The sequence below is a fragment of the Dama dama genome, chromosome 19 (assembly GCF_033118175.1).
Source record: "Dama dama isolate Ldn47 chromosome 19, ASM3311817v1, whole genome shotgun sequence".
Taxonomy (NCBI): domain Eukaryota; kingdom Metazoa; phylum Chordata; class Mammalia; order Artiodactyla; family Cervidae; genus Dama; species Dama dama.
Genome location: NC_083699.1, coordinates 43,692,116 through 43,714,065, shown reverse-complemented (window position 1 = coordinate 43,714,065; position 21,950 = coordinate 43,692,116). Strand labels below are relative to the sequence as shown.

The 21,950-nt window shown below is 36.4% G+C and overlaps 1 protein-coding gene across 4 annotated transcripts in view; it reads left to right on the top strand.

Moving 5' to 3' along the window:
- Positions 1-21,605, top strand: part of FGF12 (fibroblast growth factor 12) — a 412,502-nt gene extending 390,897 nt beyond the window's left edge. For all 4 annotated transcript variants that reach the window (XM_061166833.1, XM_061166834.1, XM_061166831.1 and 1 more), the window contains one exon: positions 16,833-21,605. In XM_061166833.1, coding sequence (XP_061022816.1) covers positions 16,833-16,951 — 119 coding nt within the window. In that variant the 3' untranslated portion in view covers positions 16,952-21,605. The remainder of the gene's footprint in view (positions 1-16,832) is intronic.
- Positions 21,606-21,950: the final 345 nt, after the last annotated feature.

Genomic DNA, 21,950 nt, shown 5'->3' with positions numbered 1-21,950 from the left:
CACTAATAAATCCAGATAAATGTCTTAAAAAAAATCTTACCAGTGATTTACTAAGTAATTTTGAGAAAATAATTTATTACTTCAAAGTAAGTTATCTCTGGAAATGCAGTTGATTTTAAATTCCATCTATTTTCACTGAAATAGTATGAAGATTAGACACTGTAAGAAGGTTGGATTTCTCAAATCTGTCAGATCAATGCAAAGTGCCTTTTCCATTTTCCCTTGGAAATTGGACATTGTGTTACTGTGTTAGGTCCTGGAGAATGGCTGTCAGGCATGGTATTGAACAAAGTATTAGAGACAATGAAAATTGAATTTGGAGGGAAAATAATCTATTCAAAAACTATGTACTAAGACCCCAAAGAAGTGAATAAATCAGGAGTCATGATTTTGTAAAGCTACTATCAAGAAGATAACTAACGGCAAATTAATTGATGTTTTTATTTCAGTTAACTTGAAAGAAAACTAGATGGCTTGTTTTTTCTAAAACCGTCTTTTGGACCCAACAATACTAAAAGACAAAAAACAGAGATGTAGTAAAAATGTACCTTTGATGCTCCTGATTGTTTTCATTACAGAAAATTTAATAGCAGCCCCCCCCTCCATCTTTTGAGTGTGGAATCTCTGCCAGCCCGTGACAACTTATTCCCCCAAACCAGTGTAAGTCATTCAAAGCAGCTTTTTTTTCTGGCTTTGAATTTAATCTTCAATAAAGCCCTCCTACTCTCCGTGACACATTCTTCTTCCATCTCTTTCTCTCTCTCTCTTATGCACACAAATACTGCTTCCGATCTCTTTCTAAAGGAAGGTACAGATCTTTTTGTTCATGACGTCTTCTAACTCTTTATAATAAATATTTACAGCGCACTGGGTGCATCCCTTTGGCAATGCATTGCTTCTGAACCAGCACTTAAAGTTCTTCTACAGTTCCAAAGGGAATCTATGTGACATTAATTAAGGTGTGAAATTGCTTCCTGTTAATTGCCCACACTCTTCCATGATCTGCTATTAAGACAATTAAGTTTCTTTAATGGTACATTAACTAACAGAGCAATCTAACCTTTCCACTTCTTGGAAATTACAGAGCGCCAAAGAAAATTTGATTAAATTGGTAGTAATAAAAAGATTAGTCATATTTCATTCCTCTTTGATGGAGACTGATATAACATGGGGGTTCTTTATCAAGTGTCATTTATGAGTTTTATTAGAAACTGGAATTATCTTGCCTCCATTTTGAAAACAGAATCCATCAGCAACAATTATATTTGCCTTCCTCTCAAGTTTCCCAACTCTTCAGTCCAGAGAAATACTGACTCTCGAGGATTTATACGTAGTTCTTCCATAATTATCAAAACTTTCAACTTTTTAATGATTTATAAGAATCCAACAGTAATATGAATTCATAAGTAATAATCAGTAGCAGTTGTACTGTGTACAAATTTACTATTTGCTAAGTACAAATTTAAAGACATTTGAAAGATTTTTTGTTATTTTCAACGTTCCTCCTGAACAGGAGTTATCATTTGATAGTCATTGACACTTTGGGAGGACACAGATTAAGAATATTATCCCAATTTTAAACACAAGGAAACTGAGTTTAAGAGCGATTCCATAGCTCACCCAGGTCCATATAGCTAGAAAGAGGCAAAACTAAGATTCGAGTTGTTATCTCTACCAAATACTGGTAGAGCATCCAGCAAGCTGTTGAATGAGGACTGACCATACATTCAATAGTGACTTGACAGGATTGATTTCAGAGGAGTTGTGGGAATGTCTAATTGGAGTTGATAGAAGTTATAACAAGAGTTAAAGGAAAGAAGAAAGTAGTATTAAATGACACTTCTGAGGAGTCTTGTTATAAAAGTAAAGCAGAGAAATGGAGCCAAGATGGAGAGAAACATGGTGGCTCTGTGTTGGGGTGTGTTTGTTTAAAGCTGCTTAGCATATTTATAGACTAATGGGGGAGAAGGGGAAATTGGTATTATAGGAGAGAGGGTCACTGAGTAATACTGACCAGAGGGGATGGGATCAAGTACACAAGAGGCAAAGTTAGGACTGGATTTAAGTAGAAACAGGAAGAGTTCAAGCATTTTTACAAGCAGGAAGCCAGGATATGCACAAGCAGATGTGTGCAGGTTGGGATGACTTTCGTGGTGGAAATATGAAAGCTTTCTCTTCTGCATTTATTTTCTAAGTGAATTCAGAGAGTGGTTACTGACAAAAGGGAAGGAAAGAGGGAGAGATAAAAGGAGACGGAGAAAAAGAGAAAAGAAAAGGAAAGAAGGCAAGCCTATTTCCTGAGTCCAAGGAGGGTATGAGGCAGTTTTCAGAGTTTGAGGAGGAAGGAGAGATATTGAATAGTCATTTAGGAAGACCAGGAGAGGGAATTGGCTAGAGAAATGGAGGAGGATTCCACGAAGTACTGAGCACCCCCATGAGGTTTGGGGTCAAGATTTTTTTAAAATAATTATTTATTTGGCTACACGGGTCTTAGTTGCGGCATGCGGGATCTTTAGTTGTGGCACGTGGGACTTTTAAGTTGCAACATGCAGGATCTAGTTCCCTGACCAGGGATTGAACCCCAGCCCCCTACACTGGAAGCACAGAGTCTTAGCCATTGGACCACCAGAGAAGTCCCTGGGATCAAGATTTTGACTGAAACCAAGCAACTAAGTTTTTTCTCCAAACTCATTAAACTGTTTGACTATAAGCTTAGAGCAGGAACTCTGGAGCTAATCACACATGAATTTGAAGCTGATTCTGTTTATGTCAGTGAACGACTTTAAACAAACCACCCTTCTGCTCTTCAGTTTCCTTAACTGAGAAAGGGATCAATTAAACTGTCTACTTGTTAAGGTCATTTAAAATGATCTTACTATATATAAAGTGCAGATACCGAGTAAGTGCTCAATTAATATTAGCTAAGACTCAGCAGTAAAGCATCCCCCTGCCAATGCAGAAGACACAGGAGATGCAGGTTCTATCCCTGGGTCAGGAAGATCCCCTGGAGGAGGAAATATCAACCCACTGCAGTATTCTTGCCTGGGAAATCCCATGGGCAAGAAGAGCCTGGAGGGCTACAGTCCCTGTGGTCACAAAGAGTCAGACATGACTTACTGACTAAAACAACAAATGGTTAAGAAGACAGCAGTTTCTTAGAGGAGTACCCTTTGGATGGTACCTGGAACCTGGCTTATTATAGTTTGATTTATAAATAACAGCAACCCCTGGGATTTCACTTTTAAGAAAGACATTATTTTAGTTTGTTTTTCAAGAGAAATGTATGATAACTAAAATAAAGCTGACTATTGAATGTTAAATGTTTCAAACAGGGAATCTGAGCTATTATAATGGCAAGGGACACCTGCTGATTCTGATAACTGCATTTACAGCAGAGGTACAAGTGAAAGAATATAATAGAAAAATACTAAGTGGAAAGTCAATCCTGGAAAGACCCGTACCTAATCTTACAAAGAGAGGATGAAGTGATATATTTTTGGTCTTTTTATTTTCTAATGGCACAATCTTGCATTTAAAAATAAAGCAAAATTTAAGTAGAACAAATACCATATGTTATTATAAGGTTGGTAGCTTATGTAAGGTTTGTAGCTTATAGTCTTGTTATGACCATGCGTAGAATTTTAATTGATAACAGGACTGCAGGACTTTCTATAGAAGTATGGCCACGATCTCTCAGGAAGCTGTGAAAATGACAGCCTTCATTGTACCAAGTCACTTAGTGATGAGTGTCAATCATGCAAGTGTGTCCTCTTCACATTGAAGGGGTGAACTAAGGATTCCTAATGGATTTCATATCTTAAAAACAATATGTAACGTGAGTTATGTTATTAAAACCCTCACTTGTCCCTGTGTCTGCAAATAAGGAAGAGTATTCTCTCATGAAATCTCTACCTCATTTTTATTCCAAAACCTGGGATAAACCCCTCTGCTTCGATGTACTGTAAATCAAGAAAAGTCAAAACATGAATAAAACAAAACATTCAGAAGAGAAGGAGGAAGAGCAAGGGTGGAGGAGGGAGAAGGGAAAGAAGAAGAAATTTAAACATATGAGAAAAGAGGAAAAATAGAAAACTGATTTGAAGAAAGAGTTCTAAAGAGCCATACAGAAATATTTCCCTTTTCAAAGCATTGTCTCATTTTATCATTTATCGAAAACTAGGGCTTCCCTGGTGGCTCAGCAGTAAATCTGCCTGCCAGTGCAGGAGATGTGGGTTCAATCCCTGGGTCAGGAAGATCACCTGGAGAAGGAAATGCAACCCACTGCAGTATTCTTGCCTGGGAAATTCCATGGACAGAAGAGCCTGGTGGGCTACAGTCCATGGGGTCACAAAGAATTGAATATGGCTTAGCATCTAGAACAAAAGCAACAACACTATGATATCACATGTGTTAGAGGAACCATAATATTTATCTCAAAAACATTCTGTGGGGTGAAAAAAGAGCAAGTATATTTTATCATACTTGAAAGAGAGCAAGAAATATGATCAAGACAACCTAGAAGAGCCATGTGAAGGAGAAGTAACATTGTTAATCAGGCAGGTATTATATTATCAGGATACTAAGCATTCTTGAAATTTGGATATTGAAACTTGTAAAAATAGTATGAAGTTAAATTGGGAAGTAACACCAAAGAAATCAGTTCAGTAACAGCAGGTGGCCATTAAATCATGCCCACTAGCATTTGTTGAAGAGCTGGTTTGGTGGTGCTGAATTCTCTCAACTTATAGCCAGGACATGGAAGCAACCTAGATGCCCATCAGCAGATGAATGGATAAGGAAGCTGTGGTACATGTACACCATGGAATATTACTCAGCCGTTAAAAAGAATTCATTTGAATCAGTCCTAATGAGATGGATGAAGCTGGAGCCCCTTATACAAAGTGAAGTAAGCCAGAAAGATAAAGAACATTACAGCATACTAACACATATATATGGAATTTAGAAAGATGGTAACGATAACCCTATATGCAAAACAGAAAAAGAGACACAGAAATACAGAACAGACTTTTGAACTCTGTGGGAGAAGGTGAGGGTGGGATGTTTTGAAAGAACAGTATGTATATTATCTATGGTGAAACAGATCACCAGCCCAGGTGGGATGCATGAGACAAGTGCTCGGGCCTGGTGCACTGGGAAGACCCAGCGGAATCGGGTGGAGAGGGAGGTGGGAGGGGGGATCGGGATGGGGAATACGTGTAAATCTATGGCTGATTCATATCAATGTATGACAAAACCCACTGAAATGTTGTGAAGTAATTAGACTCCAACTAATAAAAAAAAAAAAGAAAAAAAAATCATGCCCACTAAAAATAAAGCCTGTATCACAAATGGAGCCTATAGGGCTCTGAATGATATATGATTAGATAGTAACATCCCCAGTTGCCCATACAAAATTTGTTTCTAGTTGTTAAACCTAAGGTAGCACTGAGTCTGAGTTTCTGTGAAACAGATTTGGGGAGCTGGGAGGACAAGAAAGTCAGTTAGTAAGTTAATAATAGTAAGTTAGATTTTTTGTTTTATTCACTTTATTCTCAATTTAGAAATTACTCCTCATCAAAATAACTAGAATATCAAACTTTGCTCTCATAGCTGTAGTGGATAGAATATATAAAGCAGAGCACTTTGGAAGAAAATATTCAATGTCAGATAGATTTTTAAAAATTCTAAGGCCTACACTAATAAATACGTTTTCTAATGAAATAATATCTTATTGTAATAGAAAGTGATGGAAAAGTCCTTTGAACTACTGCAAATTAAAATCAGGAATCAATTATTGGGACGAAAAAACTTAACTTACATGGGACAGGAGAATTTGAGAAGCACAGGTTAGAAGCTGTAGAATTTATGTAACTCTTGAAGATCAGCATCTAGATGGTTCCCTGGAAATGTTTCTTAAAGGTTTTTCACAATTGCTTAGTAATAGATAATTGGAAATTAGTACCAGACTTAAAATTCTAGTACCAGTAGCTATAAAAAATTGTTATTAATTTTTAGTGTACAGTCAAATATATAGGATTTCCATATGTGGAACTACTAATTCTTGATTTATCACTTACTGTTTATTCTTCTTAAGCTCCCCACAAAACAAAAGGATAGCACTTGTTAGTATGTTAGTTAGCTTAACCAAGAGAGCCCCACCTTTCAATTACAGTCAAAATTATGGAACTTAAAATATGTTAGATGTCAGGTATAGTCATCACTCAGTATTTGCAAGGAATTCATTCCAGGAATCCTTGCTGATACTGAAATCTGCAGATGTTCAAGTACTGAAATCTGCAGATGTTCAAGTCCCTTGTATGAAATAGCATAATATTTGCATATATATATGCCACACACATACTCCTGGATACTTTAAATCATCTCTAGATCATTTATCGTACCCAATACAATGTAAACACTGTGTAAATGGTTGCTAGATCAGAACAAATTCAAGTTTTCTTTTTTGGAACTTTCTGAAATTTCTAATTGAGTATTTTCCAATCCTTAGTTGATTCTGAGGATGTAGAATCCATGGATACAGAGAGCCAACTATATATATTAGAGACGCAGCTGGTCTCATACATAATAGTGTCTCAGCTAGGTTTGTTCCTAAGAAATTAAGGTGGTGTTTGCAAGGCATCAGAACAACTCATAAAAGTTTGAAATGTTGCCAGCCATTTCTTATGGAATCTATGCAGTAAGATTCAATTTGACTGATTCTTCTTAACTATCCTGCCTGGCAGTATTCATGTCATGTAAACATAGTTGGACATTTTTATAGATAAAGAGATTGAATAGATTTTTCCCTATGCACTCATATACTTGATGGACATATTATTAGCTGTTTGTTCACTATCAAATTAAGGCTGATATATACCAAAATCCAGGTTTAAATCCTCTCTCCTGGACTTCAGAAAGTCTGATTCAAGTTGTCTCAGTCACTCTCATCCCTCATCGCCTCCGTTTTACCTCATGCTTCAATGGTCACTGTTTCTCTTAGACAACTTGCACTTCATCCCTTCATTCTTTTCTTTTTTTTATCTCTGGATGCACTGGGCCTTCATTGCTGTGTGCAAGCTTTCTCTAGTTGTGGTGGGTGGGGGCTACTCTCTAGTTGCAGCGAGCAGGCTTCTCACTGTAGTCCTTTCTCTTGCGGAACATGGGCTCTGGAGCACCAGTTCCATAGTTGTTGTGCACCAGCTTAGTTGCCCTATGACATGTGGAATCTTCCCAGGCCAGGGATCGAACTTATGTACCCTGCATTGGCAGGCAGATTCTTAACCACTGGCAGTCCCATCCCTTCATTCTTATTTATGTAGCCCATCCACTTCTCTAAACCCTTTGCCTCCTTCAAGGCTAAATCAACATTAAAGAGCTATTTTATATACTCATTCCCATTCAGCTCTGCTGCAGCGCTTTCCTCTCTATGATCTGTATGCATGTCTATGCTCTCTTTCTTAGCCTTGAACTCCTTGAGAGCAGGAACCTAGAGATCATTTCTTGCAGTTGCCACAGAATCTAGCAGAGCACCTGGTAAGAAGCAGTTTGTTTCTGCTCATAGAATAAATGAACAAATTAATACTGAAACAAATTCCTCTTTGGATATCAGTCAGCAGAAGAGTAATTGGAATTTGAGGAGAGGAAAAAAGAAAATAATGTAATAGAATCCAAATGATGCAATATTAGTTAAGCCAAATTAAAAAGGTGAGTAAATGCTTTGTGAATCAGGTCATTCCATCAAAGAAATCCAATATACTCTGTTTCTTCTAAGTGTGCATATGGAGGTCAGGTCAGTCAGGTCAGGAAGTTTTCTCAATTCCCCTCCCCATCATACAGTAATTGGTAGCTTTGAGATTAATCCTGCCTGTGTACTAAGTTATGCCCAACTCTTTGTGAGCCTATGGACTGTAGTCTGCCAGGCTTCTCTGTCCGTGGGATTTCCCAGGCAAGAATACTGGAGTGGGTTGCCATTTCCTACTCCAGGGGATCTTCCCAACCCAGGGATCAAACCCCGCATCTCCTACATTGGCAGGTGGATTCTTTACCTCTGAGCAACCTGGGAAGCTCTTGACGTTAATCAAGACACTTCTTTTCCAGAGAAGAGCAAACTCTTCTAAGAGAGCATTGTGTAATAGAAATGTAATACTAGCTAAGTATGTAATTTAAATTTTTCTGGTAGCCATATTTTAAAAATAAAAAGTAAACATGAAATGGATTTTAATAATATGCTCAATCTATATATTCAAATATTATCATTTCAATATGTAAGTAATATAAAGCATTACCACTGAGATTTAATTTTTAGTGTGGTCTTTAAAATTCAGTGTTTATTTTATCCCTCTTTCACTTCTGACTTAGGACTAGCCACGTTTTAAGTGATCAGTGACCACATAGGCAAAATGGATACTGTATTAGGTAGCCAAGTCCTAGGATGTTTTCATCAGATTTCCCTATCCTCTCCTTAGTGAGAGGATACACTAAGCCCTATATCTTTAGTGTATCTCAATTCTCTTTTTCTTAGCACAGTTCTAAGACTGATACTGTTGACTATTGGGGAATTGTTGGTTCTTCCCTGCAAGTTGGACATCTCTGGTTTTAATAGTCACTTCTTTGTTTATAGCTTACATGTAAGGTGTTTGTTTCTGTGTGTGTGACTTTAGAAAATTATATGTAATTCTTAAGTATGTTGTGTGAATATACACAACATGAAATTTGCCATCTTAAAGCAGTTTAAGAGTACATTTCAGTGTCATTGAGTACATTTCTGTGTTTTGCAGCCATCACCACCATCCATCCCTAAAATTTTTTCTTCTTCTCCGACTGAAACACTGTACCCATTAAGTAGTTATTCATATACTTCCTTTCCTCAGCCCCTGGAAACCACCATTCTATGTTCTGGCTTTACTAATATGACTACTCTCGATATCCCACATAAGTAAAATCATAAAATATGTTTCCTTTTATGCCTAGCTTAGGCTTCCCCGGTGGCTTATTATTTCATTTTGTCTTTAGGTCCTCAAGGTTCATCCATGCTTGTGTTAGGATTTGCTTCCTTTTTAAGTTGAACAATATTTTATTGTATGCATATACCACATTTTGTGCATCTGTTCATTGGTTAGTTAACTAACCAAAGGTGCTCGCACCTTTTTGATATTGCAAGTAATGCTTTTATGAACATGGCTGTGTAAATACTAGTCACACCCTTGCTTTTATTTCTCTTGGGTGTATATCCAGAAGTGACATATCTGGATCATATGGTAATTCTATGCTTGATTTTTTGAGCAAATCATTGTATAGCTTTTCACAGTGGCTGTCCATTTTAAATTCCTTCCATCAATGTACAGTGGTTCCAGTTCCTCTACCTGCTTGCCAACACTTGTTACCTATTTATTTTTTAATAGGCATCCTGAATTTGTTTTCATTTCCATTTTTTTATGACACTAGGAATATTTGCTAGAAATGAGGCCAGCTTGGATCTAGATTAATGTATGGAAATAATTAAAATTGTCTGGTATAAGACAGTTACTTGCACCACTTATTTGATTAATTGTTTTTGTGCTTTTATTAAGAAATTTTGATTAGGACCTTGAAATCCTACACTCTCTTTGGCTCTGCTACTATTTACAATCTGATTTTAGGGAAGTCACTTAGTTTCTTTTATATTTACAAAATGAGGATAGGAATTTCTCTCACCTACTGTATTCACCTGGTTATCATATTTAGTTGGTCAATTTAAAATGTCTTTGAATTTCCACCTGGGCAGGTTTTGGCACTCCCCAGCAAGATCCAGGAAAATCTTCACAATCAAATGCCAACTTGGGTTCTATACAAGAATCTCATCCCTCTCTGATCATTCAAACTGAGAAGTCAGTTAATCCCAGTTAGGGTTAAATGTAAAATTCTGTCTGTTGGTACAATTCATTTAAAGACAGTTTGACTAAAAAATAAATCAATGACTTTGAAGACTCTGAAATAATAGATTTATTGAAGGGATTAACTCCATGAACAGAGGAGCCTGATGGGCTACAGTCTATGTGGTCGCAAAGAGTCAGACCTGACTTCTTGTTGTTGTTCAGTCACCAAGTTGTGTCTGACTCTTTGCATCCCATGGACTGCAGCACACCAGGCTTCCTTGTCCCTCACCAGCTCCCAGAGTTTGCCCAAATTCATGTCCATTGAATGGTGATGCCATCCAACTATCTCATCATTGTCGCCCTCTTCTCCTGCCTTCAATCTTTCCCACATCAGGGTCTTTTCCACTGAGTCAGCTCTTCGCATCAGGTGGCCAAAAGTATTGGAGCTTTAACTTCAGCATCAGTCCTTCCAAAGAGTATTCAGGGTTGATTTCCTTTAAGATTGACTGGTTTGATCTCCTTGCTTTCCAAGGAACTTTCAAGAGTCTTCTCCAGTACCACAGTTTGAAAGCATCAATTCTTCAGCACTCTGCTTTCTTTACTGTCCAGCTCTCACATTTGTACATGACTACTGGAAAGACTATAGCCTTGACTACAGTCTTTGCTTGACCTTTGTCAGCAAAGTGATGTCTTTGCTTTTTAACACACTGTCTAGGTTTGTCATAGCTTTCCATGGCTACAGTCACCATCTGCAGTGATTTTAGATCCCACGAAGAGGAAATGTGTCACTGCTTCCACCTTTTCCCCTTCTATTTGCCATAAAGTGATGGGATCGGATGCTGAGATCTTAGTTTTTTCCTAATATTGAGTTTTAAACCGGCTTTTTCATTCTCTTCCTTCACCCCCAAGAGGCTCTTTAGTTTCTCTTTGCTTTCTGCCATTAGAGTGGTATCATCTACATATCTGAGGTTGTTGATATTTCTCCTAGCAATCTAGGTTCCAGCTTTAACTCACCCAGCCAGCATTTGACATGATGTGCTCTGTGTGTAAGTTAAATAAACGGGGTGACAGTAAACAGCCTATTGGACTCCTTTCTCAATCCTGAACCAGTCAGTTGTTCCATTCAGGGTTCTAACTGTTGTTTCTTGACCCACATACAGGTTTCTCAGGAGACAAGTAAGATGGTCTGGTATTCCCATCTCTTTTAAGAGTTTTCCACAGTTTGTTATGATCCACACAGTCAAAGGCTTTAGTGTAGTCAATGAAACAGAGGTAGATGTTTTTCTGGAATCCCCTTGCCTTCTCTGTGATCCAGCAAATGTTGGCAATTTGATCTCTGGTTCCTCTGACTTTTCTAAACCCAGCGTGAACATCTGGAAGTTATCTTCATGTAATCCTGAAGCCTAGCTTGGAGGATTTTGAGCATAACCATACTAGCATGGGAGATGAATGTAATTGTCTGGTGGTTTGAACATTCTTTAGTTCTGCCCTTCTTGGGAATTGGGATGAGGATTGATCTTTTCCAGTCTTGTGGCCACTGCTGGGCTTTCCAGATTTGTATTTGATAGCATCATCTTTTAGGATTTTAAATAGCCCTGCTGGAATTCCATCACCCGAATATAGTATTAAAAAAAAATCTAAAAAAATATACACAATGTATTTTTGGCATGCAAATTTTAGAGATTATCATTGTGATTATGTGTACATTACAGTAATTTAGTTTATATTTTGGATGTGTAATGCACTTTATAGTACAGTTATGCTTTGTTTTCTTCTTGTATTCTGTGTCATCACTTTATTATGTGCCTTTCAGACAGAATAGCAGTTCTGGAGTGTTGATACAACTATTAAAAGAAATTATATTGGGAGGAGAAGTATTCTGTCATTTCTTTCTTGGCTTTCTAATTAGATGATGCTCTTTTAACTACCTTTTAATTCCAAAATTTGATTGAGATTTATACCCCTTGATTGGCATCTGAGAACCTGAAAGTAACAATGAAAATTGAAGCCCAAGAAATTGACTTAAATCTATTTGTTTTATTACTCTTAATTTTCCAGCTAGTTCAAACAGTTTTTTTCAAACTTGGAATTTTACTACTTCATTTAATGGAAAAATAGGAAAATTTGTGATTGAATTGTCCTTAAAAAAGAGCAAGTTGCACACTTTGCTATGACACTGGTGACTTTTACTGTTTTAGAAACATTGAAAAATTTTAGATGCCAACTTGGAAAACTCTGGGGACTTGTTACTTGGATGGCCAGCAGGATTACATTATTAGTAAAGTTATCTGCAATGATAATTATAATGGCAACCTTTTGTGTTGTCACAACTTAGGTATTTTATATGTAAGTGGGAAATAGCAAAAAAAGATAATAGTTAAAAACAAATGTCTTGGGTGGAGTCTATGACAAAAGGAAATTTTAAAAAGAAATTACAACACTAAGAAATTCAAGCACAAAAACTATAAAATATATTATTTAATGAAAATTAAGGAGTAATATTCTTTGTGTCTCTAAACTGAAGTTTAGAAATTTCTATGCCAAAAATCTATGGTTTGTAATTTATTAGATTTTTTTTTTTACATTCTTGAAGACTGATTTAGCAGTCCAGATCTGAATGCTGAGTTCCAAAGAATAGCAAGGAGACATAAAAAAGCCTTCCTCAGTGATCAATGCAAAGAAATAGAGGAAAACAATAGAATGGGAAAGACTAGAGATCTCTTCCAAGAGAATTAGAGATACCAAGTGAACATTTCATACAAAGATGGGCTCAATAAAGGACAGAAATGGTATGCACCTAACTAACAGAAGCAGAAGATATTAAGAAGTGGCAAGAATACACAGAAGAACTGTACAAAAAACATCTTCACGACCCAGATAATCACGATGGTCACGTGACCATCACTCATGACGATCACTCATCTAGAGCCAGACATCCTGGAATATGAAGTCAAGTGGGCCTTAGGAAGCATCACTACAAACAATGCTAGTGGAGGTGATAGAATTCCAGTTGAGCTAATTCAAATCCTAAAAGATGATGCTGTGAAAGTGCTACACTCAATATGCCAGCAAATTTGGAAAACTCAGCAGTGGCCACAGGACTGGAAAAGGTCAGTTTTCATTCCAATCCCAAAGAAAGATAATGCCAAAGAATGCTCAAACTATTGCACAGTTGCCCTCATCTCACACGCTAGTAAAGTAATGCTCAAAATTCCTACAAGCCAGGCTTCAGCAATATGTGAACCATGAACTTCCAGATATTCAAGCTGGTTTTGGAAAAGGCAGAGGAACCAGAGATCAAATTGCCAACATCCGCTAGATCCTCGAAAAAGCAAGCAAGTTCCAGAAAAACATCTATTTATGCTTTACTGACTATGCCAAAGCCTTTGACTGTGTGGGTCACAATAAACTGTGGAAAATTCTTCAAGAGATGGGAATACGAAAGCATCTGACCTGCCTCTTGAGAAACCTGTATGCAGGTCAGGAAGCAACAGTTAGAACTGGGCGTGGAACAACAGACTGGTTCCAAATAGGAAAAGGAGTACGTCAAGGCTAAATATTGTCACCCTGCTTATTTAACTTATATCCACAGTACATCATGAGAAAGGCTGGGCTGCATAAAGCACAAGCTGGAATCAAGATTGCCAGGAAAAATATCAATAACCTCAGATATGCTGATGACACCACCCTTATGGCAGAAAGTGAAGAGGAACTAAAAAGCCTCTTGATCAAAGTGAAGGAGGAGAGTGAAAAAGTTGGCTTAAAGCTCAACATTCAGAAAACTAAGATCATGGCAACTGGTCCCATCACTTCATGGGAAATAGACGGGGAAATGGTGGAAACAGTGAGAGACTTTATTTTTCTGGGCTCCAAAATCACTGCAAATGGTGCTTGCAGCCATGAAATTAAAAGACGCTCACTCCTTGGAAGGAAAGTTATGACCAACCTGGATAGCATATTTAAAAGCAGAGACATTACTTTGCCAACAAAGGTCCGTCTAGTCAAGGCTATGGTTTTTCCAGTAGTCATGTACGGATGTGAGAGTTGGACGGTGAAGAAAGCTGTGTGCCGAAGAATTGATGCCTTTGAACTGTGGTGTTGGAGAAATCTCTTGAGAGTCCCTTGGACTGCAAGAAGATACAACCAGTCCATTCTAAAGGAGATCAGTCCTGTGTGTTCGTTGGAAGGACTGATGTTGAAGCTGAAACTCCAATACTTTGGCCACCTCATGCGAAGAGTTGACTCATTGGAAAAGACCCTAATGCTGGGAAGGATTGGGAGCAGGAGGAGAAGGGGACGACAGAGGATGAGATGGCTGGATGGCATCACTGACTCGATGGACATGGGTTTCGGTAGACTCCAGGAGTTGGTGATGGACAGGGAGGCCTGGCATGCTGCGATTCATGGGGTCGCAAAGAGTCGCTCAGGACTGAGCAACTGGTCTGAGTTAGCAGTTCATAGTCTTTGTGACCCCATGGGCTATCGGCCACCAGGCTCCTCTGTCCATGGAATTTTCCACACAGAAAATACTGGAGTGGATTCTCATTTCCTTCTCCAGGATCTTTCTGACGCAGAGATCAGCTGCGTCTCCTGCATTAGCTGTGCTGTGTGCTTAGTCACTCAGCTGTGTCCGACTCTTTATGACCCCATGGATGTACCCCACCAGGCTCCTCTGTCCATGGGGATTCTCTAGGCAAGAATACTGGAGTGGGTTGCCATGCCCTCCTCCAGGGGATCTTTGCAACCCAGGGATCAAACCCATGTCTCCTGTATTACAGGAGGATTCTTTACATCTGAGCCACCAAGGAAGCATAGTAGGTGGTGACATTACCACTTCTACCACCTGGGAAGCCCCAGGTCAAGTTTGGGGATTCTCATAGCTGACTAGGTGACAGAGTAGGGAAAAACTGCTTTATGGCATCATATAAAGTGCTTTCCAATCCAATCACTTCATTACATCTTCTGGGTTCCCATGTGCACTAACTAGTTATAGACACATGGTTATATACTTTGCACACATAAACATATTATTTAGTTTGGGGGATTTTGACACTTTCCCTATAACAGAAATATACATAAGAGACATTAGGCTTGAAGAATTAAAGATTTCAATAGAATCTTACACAAGGATCTTCTGCCTTTTGTGAAAGAAAAGCAGATCCTTGAACTACCTACTGGTACTACCTGAAAATTACAGGATCTATTCTTTCTAAACTAATTTCCTGTGTACACTTTGCTAGTGAGGCCAAAGGTAGTTAGTCCTTTGAAGATATTGGAGGGGTCATTCAGTGCAATAGTTAAAATATTTTAAAATCTCATTTTAAAATCTATATAATACTTGTGCATGATATACTGAATCAACATGCTTTCATATATATTTTATATTAACCACAGTGTGGTTCAGATTTTGCTAGCATCAGCATCACCTGGGTACTTACTAAAAATGCAAAGTCTAAGCCCATTTTAGATCTTCTGAATCAGAATTTGCATTTTAATAATACCCTTATGTGATTCAAATGCACATGAACATTGAAGAAACCCTCCTACTGAGATGTTGCAAGAAACCTATCTCCTCATCACTGAACTAGTCTGAGGAGAAACTTACTTGTCTCTTAACTCTCTTAATTTAGTTTTGGTTTTAGAGTATATTTCCAGTAAAAACAGTTTTCACTGTGTTCTCTGAAATCTTTTATTCAGAATTTTTATGAAGAGATCAGCTTCTTCATTTTTCTTATACATCTTTAGATGCTTACTAGGTGTCCAGCTGGACAGAGCTAGAAAGTGACTGAGTGTGGAAGTGGACCAGACAGTGTGTCTCCCAAATTGGTGCTCTTAACCACCGTACAACATCTATTTATTCATGGCCATGCTCAGGTTTCTAGTCCCAGGGCAAAGTCTATAGGAAGAAGCAATTTGATTGGAGATAATATTCAGATTGCCAAGGTATTGTAGTGATTATTCAACAGATAGGGGTATGCAATTGTTTGTTCCTAAGTCAAAGATGAAACTCTCTCTTGATATTTAAGTAAATATTTCATATGCTCATATACAGTCACATTTGTCTCACAACAGTAAAATGAACCTGTTTTAATGTACTCAATATGCTGATAGATGCTATCTTACAAGAGTAAATGTGAATTGAAAAACATTGTTCTTTCTATGCAGTAATCTAGCAAGAGCTGTGATAATTCACAGATGACTGAGCTTTACAGCCAGACAAAACAATAGACGATAAAAAGAACTGTTTATATAGATGCTCACTGAAATCTCAAGGTTGCGTAACCACATTTCCTATTGATGAATAACCAAGAAGCTGTAGACTGTTCATTACCTTAGGTGAGGGAAATATGAAGAAATTGGAAAAACTGCATTGTTTTTTTCTTCTCTGCTCTCTCTCCCATTATCATTTCTCACATAGGATACCCTGAAACTTGGCACTAAAATTGCAATTGATACAACAGTATCATATTTCTTGTAGTAAGGTAAAGATTAAAGGATCATGTAAATAAGAATTTTTTTTTTCCCTACTGGAACTAGATTGCAGACTAAAGTCTGAAAAACAAGATATCTCTTTCCCCCCTTTAAATGTTATACTCCCGATGTCTCTTCTAACTAGATAAAAATCCTGTTATATAGGTTAGTAGACAGCAAAAACTTATTAAGCCTTATCTATAAGGGAACAGAAACCACTTATATGTCTGCAGCTCAGGAAGACTTAAAAGGTTGTGACTGATAGAACTAGAAGAAAATTGTGTATCCATTAAATATTTTAAGTTAAGACTCGTTTTCACAATATTGTAAAGTAATTAGCCTCCAACTAATAAAAATAAATGGGAAAAAAAAGACTCATTTTCATGGTAGGAAAAAGAGCTAGTGATGGGCGTGAACACTAAATAAAGTCAAATCTGAAATGTTTATTGAGGCTGAATTTGATGTCCATTATTGTTGTGAGTAAATGATGTGATTTTTGCCTTCCAGTGTGTATGTACAGAGAGCCATCACTACATGAAATTGGAGAAAAACAAGGGCGTTCAAGGAAAAGTTCTGGAACACCGACCATGAATGGAGGCAAAGTTGTGAATCAAGATTCAACATAGCTGAGAACTCTTCCCTTCGTCCCGCTGTCATCCCTTCCCTTTCTCCCCCTGTCCTTTACCCATTTCCTTCCAATAAATCCACCCAAGGAGAGGAAAATAAAATGGCAACCCAGGACCTAGTGGCTAAGATTCTGCACTCAAAATCTTCCTTTGTGTAGGTCAAGAAAATTGAACCAAAGCTTGCCTGTTGCAATGTGGTAGAAAATGCACATGCACAAAGATTAGCACACCTAAAAGCAGAGGAAAAAATAAATCAAGACTCCACAAGCATTAAAATAAACTGTTGTTATTAATAGAGGACTAATTGTAATGAAGACATAAATATAATAAAGATGAAATAAAGTTATTACCTTAAAGAAAAGGGTTTTGGAGAATTGAACTTACAAATCGATGTAATATCCTAAATGGCTTAAACTATGGATAATGCTGTGATGTGTGTTTTGAATTTGTATTTTCTTTGGGCATTTGGAATTGACACAAAATTGCAGTCTGTTTCCAGGATTTTTACCATAATATTGAACATGTATGAAGTACAGATTCTTCTAGTGCCTATAAGGTATATAGCCAGGGATCATTTAACATCAAGAAAAATTTTATTTTAAAATTTTATTCCTGAAATCAATATTTAAGACTGTTTTATGCAAAGGATAGTCATATGTTGAATTTAGTGCTATTAGCTGATTTCATTCCTTCCTAACAAGAGTTTCAGATTCTCCTAGAAGAATATCATATTTTTTTCAAAAGTATTAATTCAGGAGCTCATTTTTTTTTTTTTTCTTTTAGTCACTTAGAAAAAAAATTCCTTGTTCTAAGATTGAAGTAACTTTTAGGAAATTCTTTGTTATTGCCATGCCTTGGCAGTGATATGTAAGTTATGTGGTTTTACCATTTGATCTGATTTTTTGTTTTTTTACTTTGTGGACACCTTTTAGAGTATAGGTAAATGTCTAGCTGTCTTAGAAGAGAGTTTTATACCATTTCTTGCAGCAGAAAGGAAGGAAAAGGTGTTTTACATAAGGAAATAAATCTTAATAAGTTGGTGCAAGCAAGCTGTATCTATATTTGCCTTTGTACCTTACTAAGTTTTCTGTATGTAGCATTTTCCAAACTTCACCAAGGAATTGGGAGGCATGGCTGTGAAATTCTTAACTTACTATCTTATGAAGCCAGTAAATTGTTTGTTGCTAGATAGCCTCATTTATAAATCTATTTGAAAATAAGTCTGTCTCCTAGAACACAGAAGGAAATTGTTATACCCTGGATTTTCAAGGGGCGTTGAGAAATAATACTAAATTAACAGCCATGGTTCCGACAGAGGCTCCTGTTGTCTCACACAACAGGGTTTTGTGAGTGAGTGGCTTAAAGTAATAAAAAAAAAAAAGAGTGTAAGCCTAGGCAAATGCAGAGTTAGGAACACTGAAATGTTAAAGAAGAAATGAATACAATTGCCTTGGGAAAAAAATAAATCTTGGTCCTACAAATCAGGAATGGTGTAGAGACATCCAAAACAAAACAAAACAGAATATTAAAAAATATATGCAGATTTATGGATGTTACCAATGAGAAGACTTAGCATGTTACTTCTCCTATAGCTCTTCCGTCCAGCATGTATTGTTCCAAATACTCCCTAAAATATACACTTTGCAGAAACTCTAGGCCCTCACTTTAATGACCTTGTCATTGGTTGCTGTATTCTTTCAAAGTCACTGTAATTTCCCTCACTCCACATGATCATTAGTGGTCGGTGTCCTTCACCAAGTATTCTATTTCTCTTATCAGGAGGTGAGCAGAAAATGAAATGAAGGAATTCGTCTAATCAGTTGCAAAGAATGAAAGTTATGCATCTTGGCAAGGATTTTGAACACACATCTGCAAGGGCTATTTGTTTAATCAAAATATTTGGAAAGTAAGAAATAAAGACATTTAAACTAAAGAAAAGAATGTTATTCTTCTAGGAAAAGAATGCCCTTGTAAAAAGAAATACAACTCGAGTTCTATTTCTCCTTGTCACTCTTGATTCAACTTGATTATAAATGCACCTGTCACTTCCAGGACCAATCAAATTATAAGCACAAAGCCTTATTTATTTATTTAGGAAAAAATAAAAAGGAAACTTCTACAAAATGGCTCCCAGGCTCATTTAGCATAAAATGACTTGAACTTTTTGGTCATACACACAATCCACACATATACACACATCACAAGCTCACAAGTGACACAGTTGACAGTTTCACAAAGTGTTTTCAATTATACTGATGATTTCATGACAGAATATATCTCATCTAGTTCAATATTATGGAAAATATGATAAAGATATGAATCTCCAACAAAATTCTTCCCTTTATTTACAATGGCTGTTTATCATTTTTACATCTAGATGCACATCTTCCCCCTTTCTGAAAGCACTGAAGAAAGTTCTAACTACCCAATTTGTATTTTGCGTTTCTCCATATCATTTAAGCAAATGTTCACCATGGTGAAACATTTGGAAATTGGCTTTGTTAAGTTATACTTAATTTCAGAAAATAAATTGTTGGAAATCTCAAGCTCTTTAACAGATTAACCTGACAAAAGCTATGGTTTAGAGCACAGGGTGAGCTTTTGCCTAACCGCTGCTTATTTTCTAAGTACATAAAGCCTTTAATAGAAGAATTCAGTATTCACTATCTAGGTTTTTAAAATATTGTCAGATATGTACATATTATTATTCTATTTCCTCCAAAAATATGAGCCATTTTAAAGAGTTTGCTTTTCAGGTTTATGCACAATATTTATCTTAATTTTCATCATCCAATTTCTGGGTCTCAATTTACCCATTACTTATTCTCCTATAAGTAAACTATTTTTTTTTTTCTTAAATGCATTGGGATAGTCTCAGCAAAATTATGACTTTCAGTAAAGCTTTGCAATTGACTATGTAAATATAAGGTAAAATATGCTTATTCTAAGAGTCCTTATTGTATTGATAACATGTTTCAAAATCAGTGGGCTTAAGAATGAAAACAAAACTTTTGAGAATCTCACAAAGTAGTTTTCTGGCCAGTATACCTTACTAATGATTAAGCTAGAAGTCTGAGCTATAGAAACAAAATGGTGCTGAAGTTCCATTGGCTAACTGAGAGATTTTGTACTTCAGGAAACTGGAGGACAGCAAGTCAGCTTATCCTTGATCATGGTAAGAGTTTGAGTTTTGAATTTTGCATATGAATTTCATAGCACCTTTTCAGTTATTATGGATTAGCACAATAAAAAGACATTAATTTGACACAAATGATTGCTTTATGGGCCTCATTCTAATCCAGATAGCTGTTAGAAGAATTGTTCTACTGAAGAAAAGGACAATCCTGTTGATAGGTATTCTATGTAGATGAGTGGTTCTGCGGTACCACTACAAGAGATGAGAGTATTAAGACAAAAGTAAAGGATGAAGAATATTACTGTGAGTTGAAAAGTCTGACAGTCCTAATTTGGGACCAATAATTCCCTGGTGGAGAAGCATGACTACATCAACAGTAATTTTTTTTCAACATGACCCAGAAATAACAAATCTACGATTCCACCTTCAAGGCTTCGTCTCTAAGGTCACGCTCCAAGAAGGTTTTCCATCATGTTGCTCAATTTCATCTGCACCAGGTGAAACACACTCCAGCATAAAAATCCCCTGTTTATTTTAATATCATAAAAGGCTGAGATTCTTTCTCTGTCATAAACCTGTAAATAGCATTTTATAAATCAGAATCACCTTCAAAACAGTGAATTGTTCTACAAATATATATGTGTATATATACACATGCTTCTGAAATAAGGGTATATTCTATAGAGTTTTTATTTGATTTGTGTTCTTTCGTCGTAGGTAATTGCAGATAAAGAGGTTTGAATGCAAAACTTTATATATATATGTATATATACATATACTCATATATATAAGTGTATAAGTTGCCACTTTATAATAAAAAAGAAACAGGTGGGAACAATAATCAAAGCACATACTCCTTCAGAATGCCAGTAATTCTGAATCCCTTCTTTGATGCAGAAATAGCTATTTTTATTTCTAAAACGGGATTTTGAAGAGTTGTACTTCCTGATACAGCTTCCCTGGTAAGTCATATTGTATTGAAAATTTATAGTTGAGGGCAAGAAAAAAAGTGCTAAATGCAGATATTCATTTTTCTGGAATTTTCCTGGAACCCAAGTTAAAAATCAACATTTAAAATCGAAATTAAGTGAAAATAACTAATGTTTGCAGATGATATATTGAGCTTCAGTAACAGAAGCGAAAATATGTTTAACACTATTATAATAAATTTAAAATAATACCATAGTAGAAACTGCATCATTAGGCATTTTATTAGTTGGAAAAGAATGAGTGGATGTTTTTTGTCTTTGCTCTAAGCACAACCTAAAGACTGTGGCTTTAATTTTTTCTTAAAGTTGTTCAAAAGTCCAAAATATACTCCCATGAATAGAGTGGGTTTTAGGCTCCATTGCAAGGTTAAATGTTAACATCTTAAAGAAATTATTGAGACTGAAATGTTTAATAAACGCATTGTATGAGAAACCAAACAAATTAATGTTTTGTTTTTACATTAAAGTACAGATTACTCAAATCATTGTTTTTTTGAGATCGAATTTGTAAAATGTTTATACATCACAACCTTCCTGAAGTAAAAAGCAATTAAAATCCTGAGATGCGTATGCATGCAGAGAAAATACTTGCACATTTTTTTCTAACATTAAATTTATTTGGGAAGTCTCTTTCCTTTTAAAATGTATCTTATAATGTGTCACTGAAAAAGTGCTGTGTCTTATAAAAAAATAATCAAAACTGGATTTATGGATGGAAAAATGAGTCAAAATTTTTATTGAAGACTGGTTAAAAGTAGAATTTACCTTCTAAGTTTGAAGCTACTTGTGGTAAACCTAATATTTTCTTTTTGAGAATTAAGAACTATAGCATATTCATTTATTCATAATTTACTAACTAGACCCTTAGTTGAGT